The 14,699-nt window shown below is 34.7% G+C and overlaps 1 protein-coding gene and 1 non-coding gene across 12 annotated transcripts; one reads left to right on the top strand and one right to left on the bottom strand.

Annotated features, from left to right (window-relative positions):
* Positions 1–574: 574 nt before the first annotated feature.
* Positions 575–14,143, bottom strand: LOC137742341 (protein SRG1). 11 transcript variants are annotated; one of them, XM_088679196.1, is made up of 11 exons: positions 13,829–14,143; positions 12,707–12,954; positions 9,082–9,406; positions 7,277–8,355; positions 6,495–6,828; positions 5,982–6,157; positions 5,517–5,646; positions 5,314–5,420; positions 1,687–1,802; positions 1,333–1,414; positions 575–699 (listed from the first exon to the last, which is right to left on the bottom strand). In XM_088679196.1, exons 1-4 carry the CDS (start codon positions 14,099–14,101, stop codon positions 8,110–8,112), a joined length of 1,092 nt encoding a protein of 363 aa, XP_088535322.1. In that variant the 5' UTR covers positions 14,102–14,143; the 3' UTR covers positions 575–699; positions 1,333–1,414; positions 1,687–1,802; positions 5,314–5,420; positions 5,517–5,646; positions 5,982–6,157; positions 6,495–6,828; positions 7,277–8,109. The 11 variants fall into 11 exon arrangements, with proteins under 11 accessions (XP_088535322.1, XP_088535320.1, XP_088535323.1 ...); XM_088679194.1 differs by having other exon boundaries at positions 6,070–6,157; XM_088679197.1 differs by having other exon boundaries at positions 575–689; positions 6,070–6,157.
* Positions 11,669–11,815, top strand: LOC137743969 (small nucleolar RNA snoR138). Its single transcript, XR_011069574.1, has one exon. It is a non-coding gene; the product is annotated as a small nucleolar RNA snoR138 (small nucleolar RNA).
* Positions 14,144–14,699: the final 556 nt, after the last annotated feature.

Raw genomic sequence — 14,699 nt, 5'->3', positions numbered from 1 at the left:
AAAGAAAATTTAACTTGACAAAGAGACCTCAATGATCTGGCTCAATTCATCATTCAAGACTTGGTCAAATTGTGATTCACTCAATCTATCCCTAAACGAAAGAAAACCAAACCAAGTTCAGCAAGAATTATGCATGATTTTTGTGAAACTATATAATGAATGATACCACATTGTTAAACAAACATAGACTGGAGTTGATTTTAAAATTCATTTAAAAGGAAAGTGGTAAATACCATTCGCTTGAGATGCTAACTTTTCAAGATATGACACTAACAAAAATTGCATAGAAGGATGAAACACGTATTAACGCTTACAATTGATCATAGATAACTATAACAAAATTTCATTTTACTTTACACAATGTTGCAGGAAATTGCCTAAATAGGCAATGAACAATAGCATAGGGAGCGTGCAGTTGTGGATCCATAATTATATGTCAGAATGATTGATGCAGAGTATCAAGGATATATATTGATATACAGTACTACGCCTCTAAACAATTTTCTGGTTTTTTTTTTTTTTTTTAAAGTACAAATATAAACTCGCAATACTTCCCTGATGACGATGGAGGGCATAATCAAAACGAATTTTATAAATCTTTATATGTGACATTACTCTCTTGAATAATACTACACTTGAAAATTGTTTCATGATTCAGTTTACTGCTCTTTGAAGTACAATAAGTGCAGCTACAATTCCCTAAAAAGAGTGTATATGTTAAAGAATTGATTGAAATAATTATAACAGAAGTAAGTTAAAGATTAGATAATGGAAAATTGGATGCAAAATATATATCAACAGCGAAGTAAATGTAAGTGGTGCGAGGCTATCCTGATTATGCCCTGATCATCTTAAATCGACACAAGAGTTCATCAGTATTTGGAGGTGATGGAATAGTATCTAAAAGGGTTCATCAGTATGAGTATAGGATTACTGGGTATTTCATCTTTGCTTACATTGCAGCTCTAGGAGGCTCTATATTTGGCTATGATCAGGTCATTTTTCTTCCCGGTTTATGATTCAAACTTTGAAATAAATTAGATTTATTTTCCTAGGCGCCCTTTCCTCCTGTAAGCATAGGTGGCATAGGCTGACGTTCCGAATTCAATGACTACCGTGTGATATGAAAATCTAGGAATAAAAAGTTTGGAAGCCAAGATGCAATACGTAAACTAAAATTGACAGCCACACAAGGATGGAAACGGAAACCAATTGCTAGCATCCAACTAAACTTGACATTTCTATATGCACCCACAAAATTTCATCATTCAAATGATATTGCTTTAAACCAAAGTATGTAAAAAAAAGAGTGAAAACTTGATTAGCAATTACCACTTCCAGCGGTGCCACGATGCTAAGTTTTCCTCCTCGAATCTCCAACACATAAGGCTCCTTTGTAATTTCTGCCTGAACACTAAAATAAAAAATTGGTACATAGATGAAGAGTAAAAACTACCTTCCATAAATCAATAGAGACCTACATTAATGTGAAAATCCACATGTATAACCTATGTGTCCATCATTATAGGTTTGAGCAGAAATACCATATTTTCAAAATCATTGATGATTCAATTTTAACCTAAAACCTGAGACTATCTCCGGTTCTTGGCAGATCCAAGCTCAATAAACAGCCACACATGTGAAATGAACAAAAAGAAACAGATATCTCAGGGATTAATAGCTTACCATGAACGAAGATCTCTATGAGCTAGGCCGGCCCTGTAAATCATGCGACGCCTCCAAAATATCCACGGAGAGTACAACACCAGCAACAACACCCAATCCAATTCGAATCCATAGTGCTATGATAAAGAACGAAGAAAAAGTTAATTATTACAATCCCAAATTTTACAAATGTTGTATCTCAATCTTGTACTCGATCGTATACCAAGGTATTGGAGCTAACATTTCTATTCTAAAAGCCTAGAAATCATAAAGCAAAGAACAAATCTTTTGTCTTGTAAGCAACCATGCCTATATAATCGAATTTCGCTTACCAAAGTGATCTTACTAATATTATTTACAGAACAGAAAATTGAATAAAAAGAAAATAAGATAGACCAAAAAACTTTCTTTGATTTGAGCTCACCCAATAAAAAAATCCTTCAATTAAGAGAATAGGATAAACAATACTTTCATATAATATCTTAATTGAATTAGCCTTTGAATTGAATAAATTAGAGGAGAATCAAGTGATTGAATAAATTAGACAAATAAAATAGACGGAAGTGTAAAAATCATTAACTTTTGATCTCATCATATCTGTGATTCATAGTATCATCATATCCTGTTAACCAGATTTGTTAAGACTGATGCTTAGCTTCAATACCAATGTTTTTACAGAACTAATTTGAGAGATTAGATGTGTGAGCTATAAAGTTTTTAGTTTTAATCTACATTTGAAGAGAGATTTTTTATGTTTTCTAAGGAAAAAAAATACAGAAAATTATAATAGTGTTAACTACATTGCAATGTTTGAGAATTGAAAGGAAAATCAAGACGAAGGGATGAACAGAAGGATGACCACAAAGATATTAGAGAGAGAGAGAGAGAGAGAGAGAGAAATATAAGATTTTTATTAACTGAAAAAGGAAGATTACACAATTATGTTTTTATAAGAGAAAGTCTAACAACTCTAATCAAATACTAACAAACTTACTAACTGTATTGCTAACTATATTTCTAACTGTATTGCTGACTTGTACCCTTAATACTCCCCCTCAATCTGAATTGGGGAAATCTAGTTTGAGATTGAAAGAATTGAGACATGGTAGCACTGAAACTGTAGATTTAGGAAAACCACCATTGGATTGATACCCAAACATCTGTCCACATGTAGCACTTTGACTAGAGTCACCACTTTGGATTAGCCTGGTGCAAACAAGAAAGACGAGCTGATTATCCTTCATTTTGCTGGAAAAACTAAACCTGCTCTCACACAGGTTTTTGAAAGAACGATTTTTCTTCCATTGATCAACAGATAGATTCTCTTCTTCTCGTCCATCTGCCCGCCTTCTGGAGAACATGTAAGATCTTCCATCCTGTTGAATTGGCCTTAAAACTGATTGTGCCTCTAGTTCGGTCATCATTTGATAAGCACGCTCAAAAGACTTGGCATAAGATTCATCCATTGGTTTATTTCCAAATGAATCTCTTACAACTTGAAGCAGATGTATAACCATACGATAGAGAGTAAGTGCATATACTCAAACCATATCACCAAAGCCTCTAGCTTTCCCAGAGCCCTGAATCAAACAAGTGTACCCCATGACCTCTTTGTAGCTGTTGACCAAAAGCCTCTGTCTTTCAGTCCAAATTTCTTCCACTGCCTTACAAATAAAGACACCCTGTATTCCTCTGCCTCTATTAGGAGTTTTACACAAGAACAACCTTCTATAAAGTAGTTGTAGCACACCCTCTTGCTAGTATAACAACTTCTTACGGGATTACCCTTCGTGGGATTTACCGTCAACAATCTCATTCAACATTGGCTTTGGCCTTTAATATTTACAAAAACAGAAAATAAACAAACTATAATGTGGCATCGGCCCTAACTATATCATCACAGGATCGCCCTTTGTGGATTTTACTAGAAACAACTTCTTTGAACAATGGCATCGGCCTTCACAATTTCAACAACAGAAAATCAACATCTATGTAGGATTACCCTTCGTGGGATTTACCTACTCATAAAATGGGATTACCCTTCGTGGGATTTATCGTCAACAACTTCTTCAAACTTTCTCTTCAAGAAATATACAACCGGACTTCTAGTAGATACATGCTACAACTAAGCTGGTTAGACTCTGAAATTATAGGTTGAGATAAGCTCCTGAACAATTCATACCCAATGAAGAGACAGCAGAAATTCAAGAACTTCCATTATACAATCTTGAAACTAAGTCCCATTTGGAACAAATTATGGTAGCAATCGCTGCATTATAAAGGACCACGAGAAACTTCAACAGGTGTGCTTCTTGGGTGTTGGCAGGTAATCTCTGGATCAGATCCTATAACCATTCAAGAAAAATTGAGGGATGTGCTTCCACGTTCACCAAAAAAGCAACTTTATGATGCTGTTATTCTTCATACTTCATTTGCAAGGCTTTCACCCCAACGCATCATCCACGATGCTATCTAATACTTCATAACAAGTCCACTTCTTCCAAGAGCTTGTTAATCGTATAAACAATGAACTCCAAGACCCAATTGAGAGTAAAATCCACAGACTATCAACAAAATACTTATTCCGATACTACTGAACCCCAATGTCATTATTCCATAACTTTTTCCTCTTCATTCATTACACACAGATTTCTCATCTTCGTCCTCGATCGATCGTCTTCATCCTAGTACTGGGGCGACGGTTGCTGCAACCGTGGTGGTGGGGAGGCTGTTCAAAGCATTGTCTTGTGAGATGAAAAGGGTGGCGCTCAGAGGGAAGACTAGTGGGTTTGCGCCAGTGATGATGTTGACCCAGTTCCCGAAGTTGCCAGCTCTAATTAGGACGTCGATTATGTTGTTGAGTTGTTGGGGTGTCGTGCTTGGGGATGGCCGTGAATGTGGAGGAGGCGGTGGTGGTGAGGGAGAGGCAGTGATGGTGGCGATTGGGTTGATGGCTAAGAATAGAGTGGTGAGAAAGAAGATTAGGAGAAATAAGTGGTGGTTGGGCGCCATTGGAGAAGCTGAGAGAACTATGAATACGGAAGCATAAACGATCAAATACGCGGAAACGATAAAAAGTAATGAAGAAAGAAAGTAATGAGAGGAGCAATTGATCACCAAGATCCATGGTGTGAGCCTTGGTGGCTCTGATGTTAACCACATTGCAACGTTTGAGAATTAAAAGAAAAATAAAGAAGAAAGGATGAACAGAAGGATGACCACAAAGATATTAGAGAGAGAGAGAGAGAGAAATATAAAATTTGTATTAACTGAAAAAGGAAGATTAAACAATTATGTTTTTATAAGAGAAAGTCTAACAACTCTAATCAAATACTAACAAACTTACTAACTGTATTGCTAACTATATTTCTAACTGTATTGCTAACTTGTACCCTTAATAAATAGAAGGCTCTATTTGGTGTTCTAAACAATTAAATCGATGCTTTCACGAGATTTATTTTCAATCTTGATTTTGCATTTCTTCAAAGTAATTATTCACTTCTCATATTTCAGTCCCTTGATTCTCAGTTTATTTATTCAATTAAAAGCCTAGAAGAAATTGGATCAGTACAACAAAACAAAAGAGGAGTCCAATCATTTTTCTTTGCTAAATTTCCAAATTGTTGCAAAAACTTTTCAATGATATACCTTAGTTGCAACATGCCGTCAGTGATGCTTCTCACCTAACATCACCTAGCATTCGAATTAAGAGAGATGTAGGTGTAGAGGTCAATGGAGGAAGCCACTGCACAAAGCTGCGCGAGGGAAGGCAAAGTTATGGTAGTTCATTTCTGTGAGAGGGAAGCAAAATGTATTTTACTTATGCAAAAACTTGCATATTTATTTCATACCCAACACTCATATCTTTAGTAGGAATACAAATTCACCAAATAGTTGGTCGAACACGAAACCGGATAAAAATCCAAACATTCCAAGGTCTAGTAAACAACACTGGGATAGGGAGTCCAAGTTCTTCAGCAACTGTGATGGTAAAAGGCATGAAACCGTAATCACCAATATTATTCAACGAAAGATATAGACATTTGGTAATAATCATACATGAGATTCATACAATCTTTTCATATATTGCATAAAATTATAAGAAGAAGAAAAAAATAAAGAAAAAGAAACTTAAGGAAAAGTACCTCTTGCCCCTGCCCTTGAAAATCCCCCCCCCCCCCCCCAAAAAAAAAAAAAAACAAACAAAAAAAATCCTAAATACCAAGATAGAAGCAGTTCAATACTTACCAAAGAGAAATCCACCACGCATGAAATAGAAATTAAACAAAAAAATACGGAAGAAAAGAAAAGGGTACCTCGTACTTCACCTGCAACTACTTTTCAAAAACCAAAAAATCTTAGTTCCTAAATACCAAGAAAACACAGAAGCGATTCGATAATTACCAAGAAAAATCAGAAACGTTACTGTCGAAGAGAGGGAGAGACACGTGAAGAAGACGATACCAGATGACTTGAGGATGTCCTTACAGTCCTAAAAATTGAAAGCCCAACATAACCACCAAAATTGACGATGACAGAGGAGATAAGCACCAAAATTGAAGAATAAGAAATTTCACAGCCCAGAAGCTAAAATTAGCAGATAATTAGTAGCTGATGAGGTAAACAATATATACATATGGTTAACAATCCAAGAGTTAAATTAGCACAAATTCATATACTATGAAGCTAAAATACCCGTTGACCACAGAAAAATTCATGCAAAGTTTTGACCTTTAAGCATGAATATTAAAAACCAAAACCCAAACTTAAAAGCCAATAATTAAATTAACAAATTAATTAAAAAAAAAAAAAAAACCCCCAAATGTCACCTGCTCCGGGATTCTGAAATCAGACTCTTGAAATTGGAGCACTAGTACTTCAATTCGTCTTCGGTGCTCCAAAGCCATTTTTGGGTTTTTTTTTTTTTTCTGAGAAAAAGAGAGTTGAATGAGAGAAGGATTTCATAGAGAGAGAGAGTTGAATGAGAGATGCAGGTTGTGGTTTCTGGAAGCAATTAGAGTTTATGCATCCTCTTCTCTTTCCACGCTGACCGACAAGTGCATAACCTTTTTCGTAGCTGGGTTCAAAAAACAAAGAACAGACCAAAAGAAAGGCTCCACCGATCATGGACACCTGGATAGCAAGGGCAAATCCTGCACATCACTGTGGATAAAATAAGCAACAAAACGGCAAAGCAAAGAAAAACCAGGGGCATCTCTGTCCTGACACTGAAGATCAAGGGTAAACTGAGTTTTAGTATATATGACTAGAGTCCGGGCGATGCTGCGGGTTTTAAAACTGTTAGGCATAACAAAAACAGTTGGTGCAAAGTTGTAATGAATAGTTTGAAACTAACAGTTTCTTGACATGTTCATGCTTTAGTAAATAATATTCATCAGCATATGTACAAACCAAACTAAATTTATTAATTTAAAAAATTATTTGCTTCCTCTGCCCAACCCAAATTAATTCATACAAATTTTACACAACACAAATTAAGAGATCAAACCAAGTCTACACAATTCAAATAAGAGATCAAACCAAGCTAATCTTTTTCTTCCAGAAAAAGCAGCATACTCTTGGGAGAAAAGTGAGGTAATTAGTAGTGTACCTCTAATCAGACCTCTGTAAATCAGGTTGGCCTTAATTGATCAAACCGCACATGCTTTCTGAAATTCTGAAATATCTATCAAAATGAAATCACACAAAATCAAATTTGAAAGACAAACCATACTAATTCAAATAAGAAATACATAGAGTTCCCAAATAAAGAGCATGGTTCAAGTTAGTGATTTGGGTTGCTTCGGCGAAGGAAGAGGTGGAAGAGAAAAAGAAGAAAGAGAGAAACGAAAGATGCTTCCAGCATCTTACGGAACCCACGAAGGTGAACCCCTTTGATTTTCTTTTGCTAAGCGGGAGAAATGGAGGGTGAATTGGTGTTGTAGCTGGTTGCGAGATAGTGACAGAGAAGTCGATGGAAAAGAAGAGTCCAGAAGAGGAAAAGAAGAGCAAGGAAGCAAGTGGAACACCCCAGATTTTTCAGCCTGCTTCCATTTCACCGATGACAAACACGTGTAAAACATGGCACAATTGAAATTAAACAGACCAAGCAGGGGCAAATTCGTCAGATCACAGTTAATGAACAGTGTTCATCAACAGAGTTTTAATATATAAATTTATCTCATTGGATATTAGTTGTATGCATAACTTGTCACATAAAATAATACACTAATATGATACAAAAATATAATATCCCTAGCATTACTCCATATTTGTCTTGTGATAACAACCAGAGAATGGCGTCCAAAATTCTTATTAGATGATAATTTCTGACAACTAAGATATCATTTATTAATTTTACAACATACACCTTTTTATTCTCTTCAGAAATTTACATAAACCTTTTTATTCTCTTCAGAGATATCTCTCTACTGCTTAACATCATTACTTAATCCTCAATTCGTCAAGATAAGACTTTCCTTGGAGCTTACGATCAAACATTGCTTTGACATATTCATCAACACTCAGCCTTTTAAATGCTGCAGGTGTTTGCTCAGTGATCAAGCTAGGGGCCGGGCCGAATTCACCATCAACTCTGGGGTTGTAAAATGTGGCGATTGAGATCCTTTCTTTTTCAGAGTTCACAGTTGCACGATGTTCAATGCTACGATACGTCCCATTTGTTATAATCTGCCATGCATACAAGCATATATTTAAACACTAAAAATAAAAGGTAATAGCTGCAATAGGTATAATTATTAAGGATCAAGCTTTTGTTTGAAATAATTGTTCAACACATCTCTCACAAAGTATAGGACACACTCACGCAGTAAAAGGTTATTGAAGATTAAGCTATGTGTGAAAGATTTACATGCTTAACAATATAGTTAGTAAACATGGCATGGATAACACTACACTTTTTTTTTCTTTCTGTAACAAAATGTTTAGAGGGAGGGGAGACTACCCATTGCAGGTCCAGGGCATACCACATGCCTCTTTGAGGACTTACAGAGTGGGGCTTTAGCCTTTTTTTTTTTTTTTTTTTTTTTTTTTTTTTTTTGTACAAATCACTCACCAAGAAAGATTGTCAGCAGCGAGACTCGAACTTAAGCATTGATCTAGTAAAGAGAACAATCCTTACCAACTCAACTAACTCTTGTTCGCAACACTACACTCTTTATATAGACTTACCAGAGTGGTTATTGGTACTAAGTAATGTTGGAGTGAAATTCTTTTTTACCAGATATTTTTCTACATTACGGTGTAAATTAATTTTGAATATGAACTCTATGTAGTTAAAAAAGAACTGATCACCTGATGGTCAATGGTATGAAAATGACAGTTGGATAACATTTTCATCTACGTATCGAGCAAGATAATATTCAAAAGGTTAAAGTTATCAGCGAAAATCATTACCTCTAGAACGTCTCCAATATTCACAACAAAGGCATCTGGTAGTGGCTTCACAGGAACCCAAATCCCATCTTTCTTTACTTGGAGGCCATCCATTTCACTGACTTGTAGGAGGATGGTGAGAGCCCCACCATCAGAGTGAGGGGTCAGACCGAGGACTTTCCCCGGCTGAGGACACGGAGGGTAATAGTTCACCCTCATCGCTTGCAATGCACCTTCGAATATGTTGGTCGCTTCATTGGTTTCCATCTGCAAAGCTTTTTCCATTTGTGATAGGAGAGTCATGGCTAGGTTTTTCAGTTCCAATGAGTAAGTTTCTAAGGTCTCTCTGCATTATAAAAATATAGGTGAATTATTTGTACACATATCTTACAATGATAAATTGTGCCTAAAATATGTTACAATATATGCAAATAAAAATAAATAACCAAAAACAAAAACCTCCCACTCCTCTCTCTCTCTCTCTCTCTCTCTCTCTCTCTCTCTCTCTCTCTCTCTCTCTCTCATTTTCTAAAAAATGTGTTCATACACACAAAGTATATAGGCAAATGTTAGCCTTATACTAATAAAATGTGCCCTATATGCATGCAAAATAAACTACCTACATAATAAAGGGTTGTTATTTTTTATTAAAAAAATAATTTACCTATAGTTTAAATAAAAATAAAAATTAATTATTTGACAATACATATTATTGTTGTTTTTTTTTTTTTTTTGTTAAAAAATAGATTTTGTTAGATTAGATTAGCCACTGACGAGATTTGAACTCACTCCATCATGTAAGGGTCCAATTCCTTTCCACCATTGTGGTAAAAGGCCAATTGCATATTAGCATTGCTCAATATATTTAATAATACATGTAAATAATTTACCTATAAAAATAGTTATTTGCTCATTATCAATTTGTAAATAGGTAAACTAATTGGTAGAATATTTTTGTACGTATTTGCAGCACTATTTATGTGCAAATAATTTATATCTAAACTACCTATTAATAAAACTCTCTTTGTCAACCAAATGAGGGTGAAAAAACTATTTAGTCTTCTATCACACAAAAAAAAATGATGTGCAATAATGTAATTTCATAAGTCCAAATTTTATTATTTTTTTATTGAAACCTCACCTACATGTAATGTTAAAATATCTCTAATATTCAAAATTAAAAAAAAATAAAAAATAAAAAACCAAAAACAAATACCCCCCGGGAGACGTTCTCTTTCTCTCTCCCTCTCTCCTTCCCATTTTTCTAAAAAAATATGCTTTACACACAAAATATATAGGCAAATGCTAGTGTATATATATTAAGGGTAATAATACGTGTCATAATTATTAAGGGTAACAATACATATCATAATTTTTTTCTAATTTTTTTTTTTGAACAAACGATATTATCTATACTAAGGGAAAGGGGTGGACTTAGCCTTACAATGAGTTAGAAATAATATGGTTTAAACTCGCCTTTGGCGAGAATCGAACTTAAAACCACTCACTTACAAATGAAGAAAAATACCACTAGACCGTAGTACTAAGTGGCATAATTATTTTCTAATTAGAGTGAGCAGTAACATTTATTGAAATAATTTGGATATTGTGGCACGAGGTGCGATTATTTTGTATAATAATCAATTATTTTTCTACATTGCTGTCTTTATGAAATTTGTATTTTATTTGAATATTTAAACATAGGTGGCTTTTTGTCTATAAAATAGGAGTTGCAAGGGGGTGTGTATCCCTAAAACACCCCAAAATAAATTGTTTTTAGTCTTTCAAATATAAAATAGAAAATTGGATTAATGTCAATGATTGTTTTAGAGAGATGTTATTCTTACCCCTAATGTCTTATCTTCCCACCTACCTTTTTATGAATTTTTTAATTACAAATTTGTCAATTTGTAAAATGACTAATAAGGACCTTAGTTACCCCCTTTTGCATTACTTTTTTTTTTTTTATATAGAAAAGAAAAAAGAAAAGTTTAGGCGTGATAACTCTCATGCTATGTTTAGAAAACTTTTTATTTAGAGAGGTGTTATTCTCACTGCAATGTCTTATCTTCCCACCTACCTTTTTATGAACTTTTTAATTACAAATTTGTCTATTTGTAAAATGACTAATAAGGACCTTAGTTACCCCCTTTTGCATTACTTTTTTTTTTTATATAGAAAAGAAAAAAGAAAAGTTTAGGCATGATAACTCTCACGCTATGTTTAGAAAAAATTTCTCTCTTAAACCCTAACTCATCATTCCCATCTCCTTTCATTCAAAGAAAGCAAAATCATTCAGAGAAAGCAAAAAGAATGAACTTAGAAGATGACGTTTCTATGGAAGAAGTATATGATTATATTTCCATCGAAAAGGTAAAAGATAATTTTATGTGACTCTTGATTTGTTGACATCGTACAATTGAAGCATCGCGTGACTTTTTATTTGAATTTGCATTAGGTTAGGGTGCAATTTGTTTCACGTTTTCCTATGAGAATTCCTGGAATTTGTTTTCATTAGGTTAGGGTAGATTTGTTTTGTAATGAGTTTTCCTTGAATAACAGTTTCCCTCTTTTCCTTTCTACAGTATTGTTGAATTTTATATAATTAATTGCCTTTCGAATAACCAGAAGGTGAAACACAAATCTCACACCATTTGCTTCATACTGGGCGCACATTGTTTCAAAGCCTTTTGATGGTGATGAACTCCATTGCTTCATCCTTTATTCATTTTCGAACATTTGGTTTCAGTTAATTATTTTAATTTTGAAACCGAAGTGAACTCCGAAAAAAAATATATATTCCTGTTTCTTTATTTTTGAACTTTTCCTTGGATGAGCCCTTGGAATTTGAAAAGGGGAAATGCATATCAAAAAGAAAACAAAAGGGGAAAAGCAACGAATGAAAACCCAGAATTCTTCATTCCCACCCCAGTTGGAATTTGGAAAGGAAATGGTTTTTGTTTTTTTTATGGCTTTTAGAAGAGAGTAATATTATTTGTTTATATTCTTTTTTTTTTTAAGATAAATTTATCTCTAATTATATATAGGGCTATTTTAGGAATAATAGTGGGTGGGAAAATAACATTTTAAATTTTTAACTTTTTATAGTGGGTGTAAATATAACGTGGGTGAGGAAATAAGACAACGGGGTGGGTCTAGTAGCTCTCTTGTTTTATTAGATATTGGTGCCATAATTAGGGTTTCACCATGGTGATAATCATGATATACACGTAGGTACGTACTATTCTAGTTCATTGTTCTGGATACATTTTATGAATTATGTAGCGTACCTATGCGTATAGATTCAAAAGATTTGAAACAATATTTTACCTCATAATAAGGACCACTATAAAAAACTAATATCATGTTAGGATGAATATAACCTAGATGCCCTATTGCACTGATATCTATCAATAATATTATTAGACACATAAAAATGATTTCATTAGTAACACGTGTTAATAGAAGTAAGTCTGTATGTTACACTCACTTATGTCAGTACTCAACTAGAGATTGTCAGAAATAAAATCAGATTTTTTGTTTTTTTGTTTTACTAAATAACATTACTCTTCGATGTATTCGTGCATTCACATTCATATTGCACAAAATCATAGACAAACATATTTATTTGGAATCACGAGAGGACCTGAAAGGAGAAGGGAGTTTTGGGAGTAGGTGAGGCCTCCTCAGTTGGACAGGAAGGGTGGTCAAGACGAAAGTGTCAGCCCAATCGAGTTTTTGGTCTTCAGAAACTACAAAGGATTGACCAAAACCTTCAATGTCTCCTGGCTGTTGCGAAAATTTTTTCTTCTCTTCCATGGGTAGGTTGAAGAACTCTTGAGTTTCTGTCTTCATTTTATCCAACAAGGAAGAGCTCACACCATGGTTTACCAACTGTAAAAATATACAGAGTGAATACTATGGCCAAAAAACTTACGAAATAGCAAATTCTAAAATTTAGTATGCAGGCAAGGTGAAAAAAACATAGGTTAGGCCTAGAAAGTAGCCAAGTTAACCAAGGAAAAGAACAACAAAAAACTAAAATATTTTTTTAAGCAACCTATTAACGAAATTTTTTTTGTAGCAACCTCATTTATAGCTTAATGCCTAGGCTTCCACATCATGGTATCTGTTTGCACCATACTTCACCCGAATAGGGGGCTGGTCTCACATATAAAGTCCAACGGCCACTTGTACTTCACGTTATCCAATTTGTGTTGTCCATATGTTAAGCTTGAAAACTCACCACACGTGAGTAATTAAGGGTGTTTACAGTATGAATCCCAAATCGAAGAGAAGAGACTTTGCATGTTCTTATTGTAGCTGAGTTACACTCCATATCGCCACTTGGTTTTGTTATGAAACCTCAAAATTTTGCAGATCAGCCCATTCGATTGATACCTAAAATGGTTTTATCCGTAAAAACGGTCCGTAAATAACCAAAAGGTCGAAGCCATGAATTTCCAGAAGGGTAGCCTGGCTATTTTTAAGTTTGACTCACTTGTTGCTAACATGAATTTTAACCAACGACAAATCAAGGGAAAGTTTGATATAGAAGTGGACTACTAATCAAGCCTACCTTGAGGTGAAATGTGTGTGTGTATAATTACATGATTACATAGTTATGTACTGCTCTTCATATCGCCAACGAAGACTAGATGATACTAGACTAAATGATCATCGGCAAATTCCTCGAACTCGTGGGCAAAAAACAATCAGCACTATTTGATGAAAGATTTAAGTGGCAAAGGCTAGGTAATTTGATTACCTGAAAGAAACCCCACTCTTGGCAAGCAAAATGGAGCCTGGCTAGTTCAGGTTCAGAAATGGTTGATTCTTGGGAAAGCAATTTCTGCATGTCAATGGATGGTATTTGATGAGCATGATGATCAGAACTGATGATCTCTTGATGAAGAGGCTGTACGTATCTGGGTGGGATTGTGAGTATTGGCTTTTGTACTAATTCTTGAACACTAGGAACAGGAAGAGAACCACCGTACAAGCTCTTCCCTGCAGATGCCTTTTCTTCCATACTTAGCATTTGCGTACGCTGTAAGTAATGGGTGTTTTAGATAGGCTCTGGTAATGGTATATATACTGTGTGCAATACTATGTGTGTAAGTGTGTGTGGGTGGGTGTGGATGTGTTGGTGCTACGACGACGTCTGATGATCAAAAGGTTGGTTTGTCAGACTCTCCCTTGTGCCTCACTTTCTACATGAGCTCAGCAGCGATATGGACCTGTAACCACCCTACCTTTGAATTTTGATCTGATTAGAATAGTCTCTCTCTCTCTCTCTCTCTCTCTCTCTCTCCAGAAGGGACACGTGGTTCCTTAATGGTCGAGAATTATTCTTATCTATTTGTATAAACAAGATATCAATTAAGTTCAAATTACATAAATGATGAGTTAAAACATCTACAGCGAACTCCCTAAATGAGCTCCTACCTTCCTATCCACTTCTTGAGATAGAGATTCTACTATGAGCTACTAATTCTAAGGAGTGAGAAAGAAGAACCTAGCATTAAGCACTAATATTTAATAATATTTTAAATAAAAACGCTCTGCCTAGAGTCACTTAGTACTACAATTTAGTGGTATTCCTATTTACTTGTAAGTGAGAGTTCTTAGGTTCATTT

Source organism: Pyrus communis, chromosome 11 (genome assembly GCF_041283825.1).
Source record: "Pyrus communis isolate YQ-2024b chromosome 11, ASM4128382v1, whole genome shotgun sequence".
In the NCBI taxonomy this organism is placed as follows: Eukaryota; Viridiplantae; Streptophyta; class Magnoliopsida; order Rosales; family Rosaceae; genus Pyrus; species Pyrus communis.
Note: the sequence above shows the minus strand (reverse complement) of the source record. Positions and strands in the feature narration are given on the sequence as shown.